A 21,906-nucleotide genomic window follows, 5' to 3' on the forward strand; every position below is an offset into this window, starting at 1 on the left:
ACTGGGGAAAGTGATTGCCCTTCAGGGAATAGGTAGTTACTGGTGGAGGAAGGGGCAAAAGGGGACTTCTGTTTCTTTCTCTTTCTGGGTGCTGCTGAGATGTGTGCATGAAGTTTGTGAGAAGACTGGGGACGCTGGGGCTCTGACATCTGCTCCAAAGGCGCAGGTTACTGTCTCGAGCTCAGACCTACAGTGAGCTGGCTGTAAAAACCCCATGTGAGGAATGAGGAATCTTCTTTTCAAGTAGAGGGACACGGCCAATTTCACACTTTTAATTGTTTAATTAATGAATATTTACATTTAAAAAAGCAGTTAAGGGACTTGGCATCAAAAGCATTGACTGTGAGGCAGAGGATGGATACACGTATCATTTCCAAGGCTTCGTAGAAGGAAAATCCACGGAGACTGAGTTTCTTGAGTTCACAATTGTCATTCTGAATACAAATCGTTAGGCCTATCTATCCTCATTTAACACTTCAGTTACAAACATTATCAACCATGCTTCCATATGAGTGCTCAGCTGGGAGAAGATTGCTTTAGTTGACAAAAACTCTTTCAGAACAAAAAAACATGTGATTTTTCATTCTTGAAAGGACTTGACCTTGTTAGAATAAATCTATAGTAGAATGCTGGGCTCTGGGATATGGACAGTTGAAAACCTTGCTTATGGAAGAGATTAGAACTCACCCAAATCTGTTTGGTTGAGGTACCCTAATTGGACATTTGCTCTCTCTAGAGGAAGGATCAGTAAACGTTTCTTAAGGATGGCAAGTATTCTCAGATTCGCAGATCATTTGGTCATGAGGCATGTAAGCAAATGGACATGGCTACATTCAAATAAAACTTTATTTACAAAAACAGGAGGCCCAGCCTTAGTTTGCCAAAGCCTGCCATAAGGGTGAGGCTAGGGCCTGAGCTCTGTCCAGAATATCTGAATATTCTGAATGGATGGATGTTCACCAGCAAGTATCTGGTTTTTGCATCAGAGACATGTGCTCCAACTGCAATACTTTGGTATGAATTTTTAGAATGGTTGAGGAGGATATCAGTGCCTTTGGCTCAGACAATTTTATGTGAAGAATCCAAGTGGAATATACGTTAGGAGAGCATGGTGCTACATTTCCTAGTGTTGAGCAGAAGTAGGACAACATTCACTTAAGTGCATTTATCTAGAATAAAGCAAACAATTATAGCTGCTAGGGAATAGGAAAGAGTAATTAAGTCTGCATCTTGGCTGGATTGCAATCCCAGTCTCTGATTTTAAAACTTAAAAGTTTAAAATGATTAGTATGACAAATTTTCATTTATCTTACTTTGATTACTTCTTGTTTTTAAGTTAAAATTTAATACTGGTATAAAGGAAAAAAGAAAATAACCTATAATAAATTAAGCCAAAGAATTTTTGTTTCCCTTAATGAATCCTTCCAATCTGCAGTCAAAGCCAATAATATATCACATGTGAATTAAATGCCACTAGGAATCATATCATGGCATCTGCCTCCCCCTAAACATAATGCGAATCCATTGATTCTTCACCTGCAACTTTTTGATAGATGGCGATGAATTCCTTTTCCAGTGAATTTCTAGATTCAAGAATTTCTCAAGGCCTATGCCTGGTAAAACCCATTTTAAACCTCCAAGTTGCCAGTAGTAATTGACTTCAGAGGATCTTCCAAGGAAATAAAATTGTATTCCTAAGCACAATGAAAGTCCTTTAGCGTTTGCTCACTTTTCATACATGGGAGAATTGAGAGGGATGAGAAGACATGAAGGGCCCTCTTTAGCCCCTCTCCAGAGGGTGACAGGAATCTGAAAATGCTCAAGTGCCACATCAGATCAGAGATGTTAAGAAGAACCATTACCTCTGTTAAAAAATGATAATATTTTGTCAATCACTTAAAAGTGTGAGTTAAACTGAAGATTTATTTTAGATGCCTAATGTTGTTTTTCCCCAGAAAGCTTTTTCTTGTCCTCTAAAATGGTTTCCATAATACAGAAGGGCTCTGGTTGGGGAAAGAGGTTGAAGGAATAAGGAATGAGGAGGGGCAGAAAGACGTGCAGGACCTCCATGATGTGTACAAAATCTGTTCTGCCTGTCACCTTATATCTGCAAAAAGACTTCCTGGCTTACTGCCTTCATCTGGAAGACTGTTAGTTCACGATATGTTACAATTTCCCAAGTTATTACATAAGAGATTAACTGCTTCTGGTTTTGACTACCTAGAGACAAAATTTTCTTCTACACACGCTATTAAAATAAAACCAATGTTTTGTTTTACAACATGTCACTCAATTATCTAATGACCAGCTCTCTGTCATGCATTACAGCTGAGAATGAAGGCCATCCCACTGGAGGGTGAGTCCCTGAGTGGACACTTGCTCCAGAGCAAATGCCTGAACTTGACCTGCTGTGTCTAGTATCCTCCAACCACTAAGCTTGGCCAATCTGAATAGCTTTAATAGGCCATGACCACTTTCTACACTTCACTTCTTATAATCATAGAATTTTTCCTTCTAGAAAGCAAAAATTATTACAGAGATTATCAGAGTGTCAGGTACAGCACTTATAGGCATTTCAAAAGATTATAGTCAATTTAAAATGTTGAACAGATTCATAATTGCTTTTCAAGACTGAATCACTTGCATTTTAATGTTTATATCAGACATTGCAATGTTAAAGATAAATTATCTGAACTTCTATTAGGTAGTAATGGTGTCAGAGAATGATGGGTAATTAGGCCATATGGTATATCTTGTGTCCACAGCCCATGCAATGTTTGCAGAATGCTGCACTATGTTAACTGCTACTGCAAAGCAGGCAATTATGGCACTGAATTTTCCATAAAATCCACCCAAATAAATCTTGCAGTCCCTCTCTTTGCAGATGAGCATCTTGCCTTTAAGAGGATGCAGTAGAAAAGAAACTTGCTAACAGTTTCTTTAGCAACAGCAGGAAGATTTCTTGTCTGAGACTCCATAAGTTTTTCATTTCATTAGCTCTCTCCTCCACCTCCTTTATTCATCCGACAAACACGTACTGAGCACCTCCTATGAGCCAGGCACTGTTTCAGGCTTGGGGGATACACTATGAACAAAACACAGGAAAGTCCCTGCCCCATGGAGCTTACATTCTAGTAGGGGAAGACAGACAAGCACATAAATACATAATATCACAGGGTTCAAAATAGCTTAGAGACATCCTGTCTCAAATCTGTTTACTGCATCTCCTCTTTTTGGGGCTGTGATGAGTGAAAGGAGAGGCCAGTAATGGACCAGCAATGTCACTGGCCCTAATGGGTAAACTTCAGTGAGTCCTTCAACTAACCTGGGTCTCAGTTTCCTCAGCTATAAAATGGGCAGAGGTTGGATTAAGTGACTTTTTTTTAAGAGAAAGGGCCCTTTCAAGAGCCAGTTTGTTGACTACTCTACATTTTTAAAAAATTTAAAAAGAAAACATGAAAAATTCTTAGGTATTCCACATACACTCAGCACTTTAAATGCCAATCTAAACTTCATAAATAGCAAATGTCTTATTTACAACTGCTATAGAATGAAGTCATTTTACTATCTTCAGCCACCACAAAAGCATATTCATTTCCATTGTTGGTTACATAGTCCCACCTCATTTGTAAAACCCTCCTGGGTGTGACACTGTCTCTCTCCTACTAACCTAGTTCACTGACTTTGTGCTCCTGTTTAACCTTTTCCACTGGACTATCAGTTCTAGGAAAATAGGGATTGGGTCCTTACTCTTTTGGATGAGATTCTGTCCAGGTCCATAGAGGTGTAATCATTGCACCTACACCATGTTTTATGGCCTCATGCCCGTTGGGAACCCACATTAGTTCTTTAGGTTGTAAGAATAGTTCTGCTTAATAAAATTAGAGCTATGGGGTACCAAAGGGTATGTACGCTAACATCCAAAATGGAGAAATGGGTTTCCAGAACAATTCACAGACTAGGATAATGTGAATTAAAAAATAATCCTAACCTCTTTGGAACCCTGGTGGAATGTTAATGTATATTTAATAACACAAGTGAAGTTGTATGCATTTTGCAAACAATTTTTCTTAAAGAAGGTAACATAGCTGGAGAGCTGAATGTCAAATAAGGTTAGGCTCATACCCACTAACTTGGCATGAGTTATGAAGCCCCTGATTCTCTTGAAAGACAAGTTGTATTCACTGGTTTGATTTTGAAATGTAGAAACTCAAATTTCAATCAATCCAGCAGCTTAGGATGACAGGAAATTTTACAGGGCTATAAGAAATCTTCTTTTCTTATCTGGATCAGATTCCCACCAAAACGTTGAAGATTGCTGAAGGCTGCATGCTGTGTCTTTGAGTTTTATCGGTTGCCGTGTAATCAAATATTCTACACGTTTTCAAATCTGATCGGGTGGGCCCTATCAGAAGGACACATCTTGTCAATGCCTTTGGAGGCAAAGTGAAATCTCTGCCTTAATAACCGAATTTAATTCCTTCCTGTTGATCTGTGGTGTCAACATCCATGCTGTCAATGTTATCAGAAGTGCCTGACATGGGCTGCTGTGTAGACTAAGGTCTGTCCTGTCCTGTCAGCCACTGGAAAGGAATAAGGACCACATCCTTGGTTGGGGGCACACGACTACTCCAGGACCAGATGGGCAGGAGGAGAAGCATCCCGTGTAACCTTAAATAACCTTGAAGCAGCATCACAACATCTTCTAGCAATAAACAATATCTCAGACAGAGCCTGCACGGACTATGAGATGAAGGCAGGTCCAGCAGACATCAAGTGCATAAGCGAGGGTCAGAGAAAAATAAGGAGGTTCAGACAACTTTTGGCAAAGTAGATCACAGTGACAGGTAAATTCTTGTTAGCAAAGAAAATGCAGTTTGGTATACATCATGGAATTTTAGTATGTGTTTAAGCTGTTGGGTATATGCTACCTAAGAATACAGTCCTTTTTTCACAGGGATAGGCAGGAGGAATGATAAAGCCCTGCTGATTTTCACTGTCCTTATGTCAGTATGACTACAGCCCTTCCCAGCCAACCCAAAGGGTCCAAGGTTGGATACAAGAGTGCACTGGGTCCGGCTTTGGCTGTTAGGTCTCCAGAAGGTCACTGTGTGACATGTACTCTTCAGGGTGGAAGTCTTTGAGTTGCAAACAAGTATGACTCTTAAGTCCAAACCTCGGTGGGCACCATGGCTTCTTTGGTTCCAACGGAAGGCAGTAGGTTTTCTTCAGACAGGAAATAAAAGGGGAACTGTACCAAGAACCCACGGATCTTTTTCAGTTCTTCCTCAGCTCTAATGGGATCTTCCTTTGCTAAGATGGGCTTGCTTATAAAGTCTCTCAGCTGAATTAAATTGTGTACTTCATCATTGGGAAGGCACCGGAACACCTGATTAAATAGGAAACTGAGTGACAGGCTTAAAAGAAAGCATGTCCCCTTTACTGAAAATACTCATTCCGACGGACAAAACCTTTGTTTTATGAAACACATATTAGTTTTATGTTACAGCACAGACCTGATTGAAGGGTTGCTTCTTTTATTTGCTACAAAGAGAGTGCTAGATTTGCTTCCATCAAAAAAAAAAAAAAAAAAAACAACACAGATCCTGTATCTGATCTACATAAGTGATTGACCTCAGGATAAAGTCAAGCTAGTGGTAAGGAGTTTCATGGGTGATACCTTACTTTTTGGATAATAATCACCCCTGAATTTCACTGGAGGTTCTGGTCTAAAAGGAAAATTGTGTATTATATTTTCTCTAACTTTTTAATTTTGAAAAATGTTCATATCTGTACCTGTACTTAAAGTTATCAATTGTGTATGTATTTTGCTAACTGAAAATAAGTTTCACACATCATAACACTTCACACCTCAATATTTCAGCATGTATTTCTTAAGAATAAGGACATGTGCCTATATAACCACAATATAATTCTCACACCTCAGAAAATCAATTCTATGTTATTTAAGATATGGTCCATATTCAGATTTATCCGATCATTCCCAAAATGTCTTCTATAGCTGTTATTCCTCCCAATCCAGGATCCAAACTAGCCTGTGCCCTGCATTTAAAAAATTACATTTGAAAAGACTCCATGCACACAACCTATTTGATCATGGCCTTGAGGCCTCAGTGTGAAACAAGGCTATGTAGATAGTTGTCATGTTTCATTAGAAATGATGAATTTTCTGTGCTGAAGGGACTCTGGAAGTCAGAAGAAGAATGCACTCTCACCCAGTTTATGATAGACGGTCAGTGGATCTCAGCTTGAATATTTTCTATGATGGAATGCTGGCTACTTCATGATGTAACCTGTTTCAGCGTCGGGTGACTCAACTCTTGTACACTCTTTATCATTATCAATGGACGGAACTTACCAGAAGATGCATTTGGCCTACCTAACAAATGAAGTTGGTTTTAAAACACCTTTCCAAAATTAGAGCTGTCCAAATGAGAAAGTTTCTCATTATTAATAAGCTTCATCATTAGGATGGACACCATTTACTATATGTACTATGTGCTAAGTACATTTAATAGACTGTTCTTTATCCTCACGACCACCTAGTGAATGTTCCTCCCAGTTTATAGGAGAGGAAAGAAAGGAAGGCTCAGAACATCAAATTACTATACACATAGTTATATCGCCAGCAACTGTGTGAGCTGGGCTGAACCCAAGTCTGACTCATTTTTTGATCCCATCTGCCTCTTTTCTCTTTGTCACTAGACATGTATAAAGGCTGGGTAACCACCTGCTAAGGATGCTTATGATGGGATTCTGGAATCTGAGACCAGAATGCCACTAAAGGCTCTTCTAAACAATAATCTATGGCTCTTTTTGACTCTGTTTTTTTAATGTCTACCAAGAAGTATTTTATTACAAGTTGGAGGTGTATTGGTTTTTTACACTCATTAAGAATACTCTGTACCAATAATATGCAGAAATAATTATGTGCTTTTGTGACGTGATTCAGTTAAAAAAGGAGCAGGATATGTGAACCTCACCTTATCATAAATTGTAGCATTTCGAGCTGCTGTTGAAACCCACACCTCCTTGAAGAATTTGTCACTCACTGGATCCTGAATGTCTTCACTAGGGCCAGAAAGATAGCCGAGGACAACCCTGAAAAACAAGTGTCCTCCAAAGTGAGTAACTGAGACAAAGCAGTTTGCTGCAGGCACTGTTTCTAATGGTACAGCAATTCAGACACTCAACCACAGAAGTCCTTTTCTTTTAAGGAAATCAAAGGAAGCCATTAAGACTAAGTGTGTGGGGCTTCCCTGGTGGCGTAGTGGTTGAGAATCTGCCTGCCAATGCAGGGGGCACGGGTTCAAGCCCTGGTCTGGGAAGATCCCACATGCCGCGGTGCAACTGGGCCCGTGAGCCACAATTACTGAGCCTGCGCGTCTGGAGCTGTGCTCCGCAACAAGAGAGGCCGCGATAGTGAGAGGCCCGCGCACCGCGATGAAGAGTGGCCCCCGCTCGCCGCAACTAGAGAAAGCCCTCGCACAGAAACGAAGACCCAACACAGCCAAAAATAAATAAATAAGTAAATAAATTAAAAAAAAAAAAAAGACTAAGTGTGTGTCTGTGTGTCTATATAAAAAAAAGCCAAGTTGCCAAACAAAACCAAACAAAACAGAAAAACCTAAGTTGTTACGATGTTTGAAAGTTTTAACTGTTGGACAGAGAAACACCTTCATTTTGCTCTAAGAGAGTTCTTGTAATCTGGCCTAAGAGGGTGAGAACCTTGGAAGATAGGATTAGTATTCAAAGCATGTGCCTTTCAACGTGCTGAGCCTTTCCAAAAACGATCTCAGTAAATCCTCAACAGCCTTATGAAGAAGCAGCTATTAAAAAAAAAAAAATAGTAAAAACAAAAGAAGCAAGTATTATTATTTTCCTTTTACTGAAAAGGGAACTAAGGGGACTTCCCTGGTGGCACAGTGGTTAAGACTCCGAGCTTCCAATGCGGGGGGCCCGGGTTCAATCCCTGGTCTGGGAACTAGATCCCATATGCATGATGCAACTAAGAGTCCACATGCCACAACTAAGGAGCTCACGAGCCACAACTAAGGAGCCCACCTACTACAAGACCCAGTGCAACCAAATAAATAAATAAATAAATAGATCAACAGGTTAAAAAAAAAAAAGAAAAGGGAACTAAGGCACAGAGAGGTCAAGTAACTCTTTCAAGGTCATACAGCTAGCAAATTGTATATCTGGGACTCCAACCAGGACCACCTGACTCCCAAACCTGTGCTCTTAACCAAGACTTGACTTTCCTTCCTCCCTCCCCATCCCTTCTTCCCTTCCTCCCTTCCTTCCTTCCTTCCTCCCTCCCTCCCTCCCTCCCTTCCTTCCTTCCTTCCTTCCTTCCTTCCTTCCTTCCTTCCTTCCTCCCTTCCTTCCTTCCTTTCTTCTTCCCTCCCTTGGGCCAAGAACTATGCTGAACTCTAGGGTACAGAAATGAATATGAAAGACAAGGAACCTCTCTGGGTGCAGTTATACTTGGTGGGTGAGATCAACACTGAATAAAGAATCACCCTCAAAAGGAATTAATTAAAATGTGGTAAATACCAGGTGTGCTTTAAGAGTGTGAGATGGGAGTAGTCCAGGAGGCTTTTCCCTCCCCTGCCTGTTTGCCTAACCTTACCTACCATCTTTCAGGATTCAGTACAAGGTCACCTCTATGAAACTTTTTATGGCTCCCTTTCTCCCTTCTCCCATTTCTCCCCGTCAATCCTGAAAGATTTGAACTTTCTTCCTTTGTCCCCCTCACTGTGCTTCATCTGTGCTTTGTTTTTATCAGAGCACCTGCAATATTTCATGCACTTTTTGCTTTTAATAGGCCCATCTCCCACTTCTAGCATGTAAATTCTTTAAGAGAACATGACCTGGCTATTCTCATATCCTCAGAGTACCTGGCATAAAAGAAGCCATACAGTAGATTGTTTGAATTGATCAAATATAAACAGAGGACTAGAAATCATAAGAGATTCTCAAGCAAAGCAAGACAAGTTTTAGAGGTCATATGTGAAAATTATACAAGCGCTGGTACTTACGTAAAGCCTGGGTGTTAAAAAGCACTTCTATCTTAATCCTGGGAGGTAGATGGTACAGGATTCCCATTTTGCAAATGGGAAACAAAAGGTTGGAGGCATTCTATTAATAGAGCTAGAATTGAAACTGAGTCCAAAGCTTTTTTCTCACATGCCTGGTAGGTTCAAGGAATACCAAAAAGGCTTGTGCTACATTGGAAATAAAAGTGGGGAGACTTCCCTGGTGGTGCAGTGGTTAAGAATCCGCCTGCCAATGCAGGGGACACGGGTTCGATCCCTGGTCTGCAAAGATCCTACATGCCGCAGAACAACTAAGCCCATGCACCACAAATACTGAGCCTTCGCTCTAGAGCCCGTGAGCCACAACTACTGAGCCCGTGTGCCACAACTACTGAAGCCCGCACGCCTAGAGCCCGCGCTCCGCAACAAGAGAAGCCACTGCAATGAGAAGCCTGTGCACCGCAACGAAGAGTAGCCCCCGCTCGTTGCAACTGGAGAAAGCCCGCGCGCAGCAGCCAAGACCCAATGCAGCCAAAAATAAATAAATAACTAAATAAATAAATTTATTGAAAGAAAGAAAGAAAAGTGGGGAAATGGGTCTCAGATGGACTTTGGCTTTTACATTGCATGAAACTGGGACATACTGCTGACACTGGAGCAAGGAGTGACAGGATCTGACTTAAACATTAACAAACGGCTGCTGGATTGAGAATAGACCGTGCAGGGCAAGGATTGAAACAGGGAGGTCAGTTAGGAGTCAATGCAGTGATCTCGGTGGGAGATGATGGTGGCTTGGGTGGTGGAGAGGAAGGTGGAGAGATCAGATTTCACTGATCCAGTGGACACAGGGTGTGAGAAAAAGTGAGGCATAAGGATGACTAAAAGGGCTTTGCCTTGAGCAAACAGAAGACTGCAGTTGCCATTAGCTGAGATGGGTAATTCTGTGGGTAGAGCCAGTTAGTGGGGGGAAGACCAGGAATTCAGTTTTGAACCTGTTGGGACATCTATTAAATATACAAGTGGTGATGCTGAGTAGGTAGCTGGATAAAAGAATGTGGAGTTTGGGAGAGAAGGTTTGGCTGGAGATATACACTTGAGAATTGTCCACATATGTACACTCATAAAGCCACGTGACTTTAACTGACTTTACCAAAGTAGTGAGTACAGATAGAGAAGAGGACCAGTGCACCTCAACAGTAGGGGAGAGAAGGAGCAGCCAGTGAGGCTGCAGAGAAGCCAGAGGATGGGTATCCCGGAACCACACGGAGTCAAATTCAGATGAGAATTGACCATTGGATTTAACAGGGTGGAGGTCATAATACTGTTACCCTCTTTGTATTTAAATGTGTAGATTTACATCATCGTTTTTAATGGCTGCAGAATTTCCCATTATGTGAAATTTTATTTAGCCAGCTATTTTATTATGACCTTTTGGGTTGTTTCCAGTTTTCCATTATTATAAACAATGCTACAATGAACATAATTTATTTATCATATATAATACTTTGTGAATTTCTATGATTATTTCACTAGGAGAAATTGAAGAATTAAAATCCTGGGTCAAACACTATGTAAAATGTACTTCAAGAAAGGCTGTTCCAACACACATGCTATTTAACCATGTGTGTTCTCCCCAGTCAACTCCAATATTATCAACTCCTGAAAAGGCTCAGCCAGCTTATAGGGATAAAAGGGCATCACATTTTAGTTTTAGTCTGCCCTTTTTCTACTATATAAAAATTTTCTAAAATAAATGGATCTGGCACCTGGGCTCACTAGGATTCCTAGAGTTTTATAACCTCAAAATTCTATTTCCACTTCAAATAAAGTCTCCCTCAGACTCTATAGGAATAACTTTCAAAAAGGTTCTAAAGGATGATGTTTGCGCCTAGATGCTGCCGCTCCTTAAGAACTGAAGCAAAATTTAACCGTGCCAGATTTGAAGGACAGAGCAAGTTACAACAATAAGTCAATCAGAGTAATGCCTTTGATTTGAGTGGCGTCTAACCCACTGAAAACAGAGCTGAAAGAATATTTCTATGACTTTGCTTTTAAATGAGAACAGGAGGTGAGGCAATGTGTCTATCAAGTTATCAGTTAAGAGCCTGTGTATAGAAAAAGTATTTAAATAAGTCTATAACAGACAATGTTCAGTGATAAATTATTTTCCCTGTCAGTTTTTTAATTATAAAAATTCATACAGTAAAAATAATATGAAGTACTCTGGATATCCTTTAGAGGAGTAAGGTTTCAGAGAAAACAAATTTGATTTTATGTTGAAAATTGAATAATGTCAATTATTTAATGTTTAATTGTTTATGCATCAGTGGGACAGTAGGAAAACTGCAGAAAATTGTTTCTGTTCTTTCCATTCCTCATGTCTATCACTGTAAATGATTCTGAGCTCTACTTGTGTGGATAATGGTTTCTGTTGAGTGATGGTTACATCTGTAAAGTTTGGATAATTTTCTAGGACTTAATGAACTGTTTGGCATGTAGCTGTGACATTTAGTGCAGTACCCTGATGGTTGATTCTACTTAGAATTGATTTCACATTGAAATGTGTCTCTCTATTTCTATTCAAAAATAGCCCAGATGGAAAATGGATTGAAGTTGCATTTTTTTAAGGGAGAAAATGGCTCTGCGCTAGGTCACATTTATCTTTGCGAATATTTCCTAATAAAAAGAGCTAAAATCAACACAAGGTTTTCATGGTGCTTTTTAATGTATTATTTGTGTCTGCCATTGTGGCAAAGTGAAAATGCTTGTTCAAGAACAACTGCCTCTTCAAGACAGTTTGAAAGTTGCCAGGAAAAATAAAGCATCTAGGAATAAACTTAGCATGAAAGGCATAGGATCAGCAAAACACCAAAAGGAGAGCAACAGAAAACTTCAGTGATCACTGAAGAACAACTTCTGCTTCCAATAATGAAAACCCTAGAGCTTTATTGAAGAACAAAAAAATGTGAATAAATTGAAGTCCATACCTTGTTCTTCAATAGGATGGCTCAATGTTATAAAGACATCAACTCTTTTTATATTAATCTATAAGTATACTGTAGTCCTGACCAGAAAACTAGTGAGAGAACTTGAATAAACAATTTTAAAGTTCGTGCGGAAGAATGACTAAGAGTAGCCAAGATTATTCTGGAAAAGAATACTAATTTGGGGAAGTGGTATGGTAGGAAGTAGTATTAAAGTGCACAGCTACGATAATTAAAGTGGTATCATAATGGCATGCAAGTCAACAGACTTTCAATAGGAAGTAGCAGAGAGTACAGATAGGTCAGGATGTGTGGCAATTCGGTGCACCATAAAGAGGCACTGCAGGTTAGAGAGGCAACGAGTACTGCAGTCATGCAGTTCTGGATCAGTTGGTTTGCCTGGGAAAAAGAGTTAGAGTTCCTACCTCATTTCTTACATTAAAATAAATTGCAGATGTTGGCTTCCCTGGTGGCGCAGTGGTTAAGAATCCACCTGCCAAGGCAGGGCACATGGGTTCGAGCCCTGGTCCGAGAAGATCCCACATACCGTGGAGCCCGTGTGCCACAACTACTGAGCCTGTGCTCTAGAGCCCGTGAGCCACAACTACTGAAGCCCATGTGCCACAACTACTGAAGTCCACGTGCCTAGAGCCCGTGCTCTGCAACAAGAGAAGCCACCGCAATGAGAAGCCCATGCACCGCAACGAAGAGTGGCCCCCGCTCGCCGCAACTAGAGATAGCCCGCGTGCAGCAACGAAGACCCAGCACAGCCAAAATAAATAAATAGATAAATTTATTTAAAAATTAAAAAAATAAATTGCAGATGTTAAATGTAAAAGTAATATCAAACGAGCACTAGAAGAAAATATAAGTAAATATTTTATCTTGGGGAAGCTATTCTAAGCATATTTTTAAAAAGGGGGGAAAAGAAAAAAACTGATAGATTTGATTAATAAGAATTGATGGTTCCCCCAAATACTCTAAATATGATTAAAAGGCAATTCGCAAATCAGCTTTGCAACAAATGGGAGAAAGAAATTAGGCTTTTATGTACTTAAATTACTGACAAATCATTAAAAGAAAGTGAAACATTCCAACAAAACGGGCAAAGGACATGAATAGTCTAGACAATTTGCAAAAGAACAATTACAAATGGCTAATGGATACATTTTTAAACCCTCAAATTGCAAATTAAAATAATGAAATTCCATTTGAAACCCAACAAATCGGCAAAGATAATAATAGAACTCAGAGGGCAAAGGAAATTGCACACTTTTTGGCTAGAAATCCTATAGTTAGGATTTAGTTAAGGAAACAACTAAGAAGGTAAGCAAGATACTATCTACAATCATACCCACTTTTTTATATCAGCAAAAAATCTGCCCGTCAATGAGGTTTTGGTTAAAGGAATTACGGCGGGCTCAAACAATGTAATACAATGCAGCCATTAAATGTTATAGAAGAACACAATGACATGGAAAAGTATGTGTAATATTATTTAAATAATAAAGGACTCTGTAGAACTGCAAGATCCTAATTATGTTTAAAAAAAGAAATACAGTAGTGAATAGTTATGTATAGAAAAAAAGTGGAATGACATATATCAAATGTTAAAATTGTTAGCACTGGGTGGTGGGATTACAGATAAATTTAATTTCCTTATTGCTTTTCTGTTTGCCAAATTTTCTACAATGAAAAATCTGTTGTAATCAGAACCCTCCCCCTCTATAATTATTATACATTTAGAAAGTTATAAAGGAGGCTACACCTTTAAAGAGAATACTTAAGTTCTCATGGAACTGAAAAGGTGTGACATTTATTTCTAGCTTACAGGAGGAAATATTTGTTTCCTTATATGAGCTGCAGTAGGCAATCAGTGGGTTGATTAACAGTGGGTTGCTAATCTTAAACTCTCCCCTGCTAAACAAAACAAATTAACATTAGAAGCCAATTAAAATATCAATGGTCTAGAAAAAAACAAAAACAAAAACCTTACTGACCTCCATTACAGCGGTTAACGCATTATTTACATAGCTGTAAACCCTGTGAGGACAGGAATGGTCTTTGAATCCAGGGTCTCTGGAAGATCCAGAGAGAGAGCTTGATCTCTTCCATTTTTTAAGTTCTTCATGTATTAAAAATGATTGAAATCCAAAGCAAAATTCTAATAATTCTGGTATATTTAAAATATTTACCTTAACAAATTCATTTTGTAATATGAAAATGACTGTTATTTAGGACAAACCACACGATCATCTCAGTAGATGCAGAAAAAAAAATTTGACAAGTCCATGATAAAAACACTCAACAAACTAGAAGTAAACTTCCTCAGCCTGGTAAAGGGCATCTATAAAAAACCCCATAGCTAACATTATACTTAATGGTGAAAGACAACTAAAAGCTTTCCCTCTAAGATCAAGAATAAGAGAAAGTTGGTCATTCTCAACACTTCTGTTCACCATTGTGCTGGAAGTTCTAGCCAGAGCGGGTAGACAGGAAAAAGAAATAAAAGATATTCAGATTGAAAAGGAAGTAGAACTATTTGTAGATAACATGATCTTGTATATAGAAAATGCTAAGGTAGCCACAAAAAAATAAATGAGTTGAAGATTGTAGGATGCAAGATCAATGGATATTGGGTTTCTTTTAGGGGTGATAAAATATTCTGAAATTAGACTGTGGTGATGGTTGCCCAACTCTGTGAATACACTAAAAACCACTGACTTGTATCCTTTAAAAAAGTGAATTTTATAGTATGTGAATTATATGTCAAAAGAGTTGTTTGTTTTGTTTTTTAATGACTACATTTATAACTTCATGTGTAAATAAGGATAAAAGGCTAATTTGAAGCCCTTTGTGATTGTCAGTCTTGGGCCAAAGATTTTCCTGTCCTTTTTTCCCCAACTTGTGAAAGACTCTATTTTCTGCTCTATATTCCTGGCGTTACCAACCAGGGTTCTTGGCCTCCTTAATCTGTAGAAGTTGATCAGAGTCCAGGCAAGAAATTCAGGCAAGGTTTTATTGGGGCCCCTGCTGCAGCAGTGGGCAGTGAGAACAAACAACAGGTTCCCTTGCTTGTTGGCTCCCTGAGGCGGGGGAGCTTGTTCCTTATATGGGGTGAGGGTAGGGGTGTGTCCAGGGGTCAGGCCAGAGGGGTGGCTTAGGTGTTTTGCCCACCCCTTAGGTGGTGGTGTGTTGCAGGGGCATCTGCAGTACCCTGCTTTTGCTCCCCACCCCCCTGCTTTTGCTCCAGGCTCTTCAAAAGTGGCAGTTGGGTTTTTTGGTCTTTTTGTATCTTTTGGGTCCAGAATTTACCCTAACTGCAGGCATGCAATTATTTTTAGTCCCAGACAGTTTCTTTGTATTTTGTTGCTGGAGGAGAGGCATGTCCAGGTGCAAGCACTGCAGCCCTGCAGCAAAGGGTCCCAGGTCCCAGCCTGTCTCCCTGGTGCCCAGCACAATGCCAGACAAATAGTATAAGTTCAATAAATATTTGTAGAATAAATGAATAAATTATGGCAGCTGAACTGACTTTAAGCCTAGTTCAGCAAATCAGCTACATTTCTGAGGTTTTTTTCTCTATCACCAAGGATCCATGAATTTAGTGACACTCACAGAAATTATAGACTGGCCCCATGATGAGTTTGGTTTTAGCCCTATAGAGCAACTTTTAAAGAAGACAGAATGGTCAGTTATGACTGGTACACTAGATAAAGGCCTTTCCAAAAAAAGATCTATGAACTGAGCTGAACATGAACATAAGTAAGAGTTTTTAAAATTAAGATAAATATACAAAAACAATTAAAAAATTAAACAATAATAACAAAATAAAAGAAATTTAATTCACCTGTAAAAAAAAAACCAAAAAACCTTACTGACAAAACAATTAGTAACAAAGGCGATAAACACAGCAAAAAAAACTGTGAGAAGGTCTGACAGTCAAATTTTGAGGGATGGATTTGCTGAGCTCCTGGGGCAGAGGAAGCAGAAGGAACGTCTCCGGAACTGAAGCTTGGTTCTCAAAAGCCAGAGTCTGGAGTGAGGTAGGAGGTAAGGGCCGCCAGCATTTGCAGGAGGGAAGTGCTGGGTTTGTGCCCATTTGCAAGTGAGCCAGTTTTCAGAAGCGACCATTAACACTGGAAGGGTTAAAACAACAGCACCACCACAGTATCTGTGCAGTGCCTTTCATCAAATAGCTTAAAATACCACCCTTAATCGGGGACACTTGGCTCTGTCTCACCAGAGCGGCCACACTGAAATCCCATCCTGGCCAATATAGTTCTAGAATCTTATAATTGTGGACTTCCTGCAAAAGCCTACAGGTGGGAGAGTGGTCAGGGTGTGTTCCACAGACAGTGGGGAGCTCAGTGTGTCTTCAGTGGGCTGGGGGAGAGGGACAGGAGATAGATAAGAAGCCACTTAAAAAAAAAGAGAGATAAGAAGGCATTGAGGATTGGTTGAACAGAGGAGTGATAGGACCTGAGTTAGGTTCTCGACGGATCACTCTGACAACTGAGACTGGACTACAGGGGCTGGGGCGGGGCCAGTGAGAGCCCCGCCCAGGAAAGTTCTCAGTAACACTTAACTGAATGAAGGACTCATGTAGGGACACACAACCCCTGCCACTTAGCCCAGTGCTCTCTCTGTTGGACCACAGGTTTGTTTAAAATTCACATCTTCTTGCAGAAGATCAGGAATCTTCCATGTCTGGAGTCATCTTAAATCTGAGAAATGAAGTTTCCACATTTAATTTAACACCAGGAGTCGCTAGCTTTCTCCTTTAGTAATTTTTATCATATCCTTGTATCACTGGAACTATTTCGATTTCTAAAAATGGACTCACTATTAAAAAACTTAAATAGACACTAGATGGTTTGACCTGGTCCTAAATCAATTAATAGATTTAAAATGCTAGTTTTCTCCATTACACATAAAAATAATAAAAGCTGTTCAAACAGGAAATTTTTATGCCCCCCACAGAGCCATTTTGTATACGACTGCTGTGGTTCACGCTGTGTTGGACAAAGAAGAACCTGGAGATGGCATGTGCGCTAAGGGCCAGAGACTGGGCTGGGGTTCCATTGCCCACTGCAGCGGGATTATGTGAGGGAGACCCAGCTTCCGAGACCCACCGAAAGCACTGCAGCCGAAGTCCTAGGGCGAAGTGGCCAGCTTGGTACTCTTTTCCATCCATTACTGAAGGGACCGTCTCCGTGTCCTGCACAATGACAGCCATTTCACTGTCCCGTTTTCCCAACATGCTTCGGTCGTTTATGTTGGCAGAGCCTATAAGGAGAAACAGTGAAACTGAACAATTTTCTTGTCCTGGCAGACACTCATTTGCCCTCCAGACTCAATTCTTCCTTGCTAAAAAACCCCTAATTTTGTTCAGGTATCAAGAGATGCTGTGCTCTAGGAAGGCAGGGCGCTCCCTAACCCAGGGGTAAATCTTGATCAGTCTAAGGCCAGTCATGGTCATTTCATTGTTTTTGCCAGTGATTAGCTTAGAAATGGGCACTTGTCATGATTCTAGTCAATGCAACATAAGGCAAATCTGCCAGGGGCTTCTGAGAAAGTTTTTCTCTTTCTTATAAATAGACACAAGAACAAGATGGTGTCACTTCCAGTCTTTGGATACTCTGGCTTGAAGGGTTGCATGAGGACATGATTGTGGGAGCTGCTGCAGCCACCAACCAAGGGACAAACAGACAAGTTGAAGATGGCAGAGCAGAAAGAAGAAAGACTCTGGGTCTTTAAGTCACTGAGCTGGCCAACCCTAGAACCTTCTTATTTTCTGTTATGTGAAGTAATATATTTCCCTTATTGTTTCACATACTTCTAGCTGAATTTTCTATCTTGTGGCTCAAAGGATTCTAACTGATATAGTCATTAAGCACACAAAGAAACAAGAACACTTACCAGCTCAGTGCAGTAAGGTTTCATACTTAGGAATCAAACTCTGTAGACTTTAACTCATGGTCACATAATTATAAATGTCAAAACACAAGAGGACCTTCACAAGCAATATAGTCCACTCCCAAATACAGATTATCATTCGTGGCTTTGGGTTTTCATTCTCTTGCCTCACTTGCGTGGCATGCCAACAGCTTCTGTATCAACTTCCCTCCATTCTATTTTTAAATCCAAACGAGCTGAGAATGCTGACTTTCACATGTGAAGGGCAAGTATTTGAATATTAGTTCAACCTGCACTTCCTGCGCTCCTCTGCTGTGTATTCAAAAACCTTGCTACATTTTCTGCATTAATCATCGTGGATCCACACTTTTGAATCCTTGAGGTGTCCTACAAACTACAAAAGGGGCCTGACTGACTCTTTTTTCTTCTTGCTCCTCTTGCCCTAGTCCCACACTCCACTGCTTCTGCAGACAAGGAGCAGAAGAGTTAGGTTGAACACAAGCTCGGGCTACCGAATGTGATGGGGACCATCAGGGTGTAAGGTGTTAGCAGCCCTACCCAGAGCCCAGACGGTGGGATGTTGGACATGAGAGGAAGCTGGCTCTTCCTGAAGAGTCTTTACTGCCATTTGCTACAATATGGTCACATAGTTAATACACAACTCTATGATAACCGTGGATGGGAATGGTGTCCCACAGGGACTCTGGGTGACAGAAAGGATGGAGCACCTCACAGAAAGTTGGGAGCACTATTAGAGCGCGGTAAGGTGGGCCCCACCTTCGCAACACTGTTTTGTCAGCAACAAATCAACCTTTATACATACACTTACATTTTAATTACACTATAAAATTTGCAGCCATGTCTTTGGGCTTAACATGTGGCCCAGCATTAATTTGGGCAAAGTCATTTAATCTTTCTCAGCTTTAATTTGATCTTTTATAAATCGAGATCATAATACAGACCTTGTAGGGTTGTTGTAAAAATGAAGTAAGACCATGTGAAAGCACTTACCGATCTATAAACTGCCCCACAAATGCTAATTATTACTGGCATTATTATCAGATACTTGTTACCTCGAGAATATCTGCACTAGAGAACACTGCCATAGGAAGGGAAGACTTGCTGGCATGTAGCGTTTGTATCAAAGAAGCCTCCTCTCTGGGTGAATCAACTGTCAGGGGCAAGGAATAAGGACTCCACAGTGCTGCTTTGGGACATCACTACCACAGGGCCCCAGCAGAGGCCACTCTCGGGCCGGGGCTGCCGAATTGGCAGGACATAGCTGCTCTTCACCGTCAGGGTGACTGGGGATGTGAGCCCCCTGGAAAGCCACACACACACACACACACACACACACACACACACACACACTTTCACACCAGTCCTCTCAGATTCCCTCCCATCGCCAGGGGAGGAATGCATTCCTGGCATTCTGAGCTGGAATTCTTAGAGGGTGTGGTTCTTGTACTTCCAGGGCCCATCTGGAGTTTCCCAGAGCACTGACTCTCAACCATGCTGGATAAGTGAGTTGGCTACTACTTAATAGGAATGGGAAGAAAGGGAAGAGAAAATTTCAGATGAATAAATGAGATACTGAAAATGAGATATTGATGGATGTAAATGTTACCTCCCTTCCTGTTGTTAAACATTCCCATATTCTGAAAATCAAATTCAGAACAGCAGGCATAGTATTAACCCATTTCTATAGAACATACTAGGAAGAAGAGAGGGCAAGTGACCTCTAGAAAGATGCACACTGAAGGGTAAGAGTGGTGAGTACCTTCTGGCAAAGAGAGGGAGACAGTAAGTGGAATTTTGACCTTTTACTCTCTATGAGTCCTTAGAGTTTTAACTGTTTACAAGAAATATGCTCTGTATTCATGTACTACTTTTTATGGTAACTGCAATCCCTTGGTTTATTAGGACATTGCCTTGATAATTTTTGGAAAATGACCTTTTCTAAGTCTGCTATTAGGAACTTTTTAAACAGTATGTAATATAGCAAAATAGAAAACAGTATATGAAAACTTGTAAGTCCAACTTAGGTAATAATTTTAGAAAATCACTGAATTTATCATCCAAGCTGAAAAACAGAACATTACCACATCCCAGAAGCCCTCAGCTGTCTTCCCATGAAAGACCTTCCCTTCCTAAGAGAGAATTTGTATAGAATTTTGTGTTCATCATGCTCTGATGATGTTTTCCTAAACAAAAAAGGTTTACTTTTGGCTTATTTTTAATTTGTATAAGTGGAATCATATAGAAGATAATCTTTGGAGATTTGCTTCTTTCATTCAAAATCATGTCTTTGGGATTTATCTGTGCATAATTGTAATGCATTATTTTCCTTGAATGAGCACCCCCAAACTTATTCTTCCATTCTACTGTTGATGGATATTTGGGTTGTTTCCAGAGTTTTGCTGTAATACACAATTATGTTCTGCATAGTTGTGTATGTTTCCTGGCGTACACATGTGGGAGTTTACCTGGGCTCTGTATGCAAGAGTGGGATCCCCGGTGTTCCTCAGTGCTGTCAATACTTGGATTGTCCAATTTTTAATTTTTGCCAATTGGTATTTTGAAAACCTGTTCTTTGTCTCATTATTATATTAATGAGGATGAACATGTTTCATATACTTACGGGCCTCAGGTATGTCCTCTTTGGGGACGTTCCTATACAATTCCTTTGCCCATCTTTCTTTGGATACTGTCTTTCCTTATTGATTTAAGGAGTTCTTTATATGTTTTGAATATTAACTGTATTGCAAATACCTTTTTTTCAGTTTGTGGTTTATCTTTTTATTCTATTTACAGCATCTTTTAATGAATAAAGTTCTGAATTTTAATGCAGTTGGATTTATCTGTCATTTCCTTTGTGGTTTTGCTTTTTTCAAATGTCCTGTTTCAGACATTGTGAATTCTTCTGTGGTAGGCAGAATAATGGCTCCCAGAGATGACTATGGCCTAATTCCCAAAGCCTGTGAATATGTTATATTACATGGCAAAGGGGAATTAAGGCTGCAGGTGGAGGTGGAATTAAGGGTGCTAATCAGCTGACCTTAAAAATAAGGAGATTATCCTGGATTATTCAGGTGGGCCCAGTATAATCACAAGAGTCTTTAAAAGTAAAGGGGATTCAGAGAGAGATGTGGTTACAGAAGAATGGGTTGACACTTTGAGAACTTTCAGAGAGATCTAACATTGCTGCCTTCAAAGATGGAAGAAGGGAGCCATGAACCAAGGAATGTGGGCAGCCTGGAGAAGCTGGAAAAGGCAAGGAAATGGATTCACCTTTAGAGCCTCCAGAAGGGAACACAGCCCTGCTGGTACCCTGATTTTAGCCCAGTGAGACCCATGTTGAACTTCTAACCTATAGAATGGTTAGATAATAAATTTGTGCTGATTTAAGCCAGTAAGTTTGTGGTCATTTGTTACAGCAGTAATAGACAACTAACACACAAACTCTACTCTGTTTTAGCTTATTTGTTTTAAAGGAAAACTGACTCTTCAATTGAGCCTCAGTGGGCTACTCAGTACTTTCTACCCACTTGTGTTCCCTGTGCCTCCAGTTTGGGGGTTCTCAGCCTGACTACACGGCAGCATCACCCAGGAAGCTTTCGCAAGATATTGGTGCCAAAGCAAAGACAAAAAGCAAAAAAACCTTGATGCCTGGGTCTCAAACCAGACCAATGAGTCAGAATTTCTGGAAGTAGGAACCAGGCATTAATATTTTCCCCTAATACCACCCCATCCCTTTATCTATCAATTAATCCATCTTCGGGGGTGGGGGAATCTATTTGAAAGTAAATTGCAGACATGAATAATCTTCCCCCTAAATGATAGTTTCATTTATCTGAACTGAAACTCATCTGTGTTCAAAATTGTTCTGTGGGGGCTTCCCTGGTGGCGCAGTGGTTGAGAGTCTGCCTGCCAATGCAGGGGAC

General features: G+C 40.2%; 1 protein-coding gene across 4 annotated transcripts in view; it reads right to left on the bottom strand.

Moving 5' to 3' along the window:
* Positions 1-261: 261 nt before the first annotated feature.
* PLD1 (phospholipase D1) overlaps positions 262-21,906 on the bottom strand; it is a 224,681-nt gene continuing 203,036 nt past the window's right edge. For all 4 annotated transcript variants that reach the window (XM_068546244.1, XM_068546243.1, XM_068546245.1 and 1 more), the window contains 3 exons: positions 17,179-17,332; positions 7,005-7,122; positions 262-5,389 (listed from right to left, as the gene is read on the bottom strand). In XM_068546244.1, coding sequence (XP_068402345.1) covers positions 5,165-5,389; positions 7,005-7,122; positions 17,179-17,332 — 497 coding nt within the window. In that variant the 3' untranslated portion in view covers positions 262-5,164. The remainder of the gene's footprint in view (positions 5,390-7,004; positions 7,123-17,178; positions 17,333-21,906) is intronic.

This window comes from Eschrichtius robustus, chromosome 6 (genome assembly GCF_028021215.1).
Source record: "Eschrichtius robustus isolate mEscRob2 chromosome 6, mEscRob2.pri, whole genome shotgun sequence".
Taxonomy (NCBI): domain Eukaryota; kingdom Metazoa; phylum Chordata; class Mammalia; order Artiodactyla; family Eschrichtiidae; genus Eschrichtius; species Eschrichtius robustus.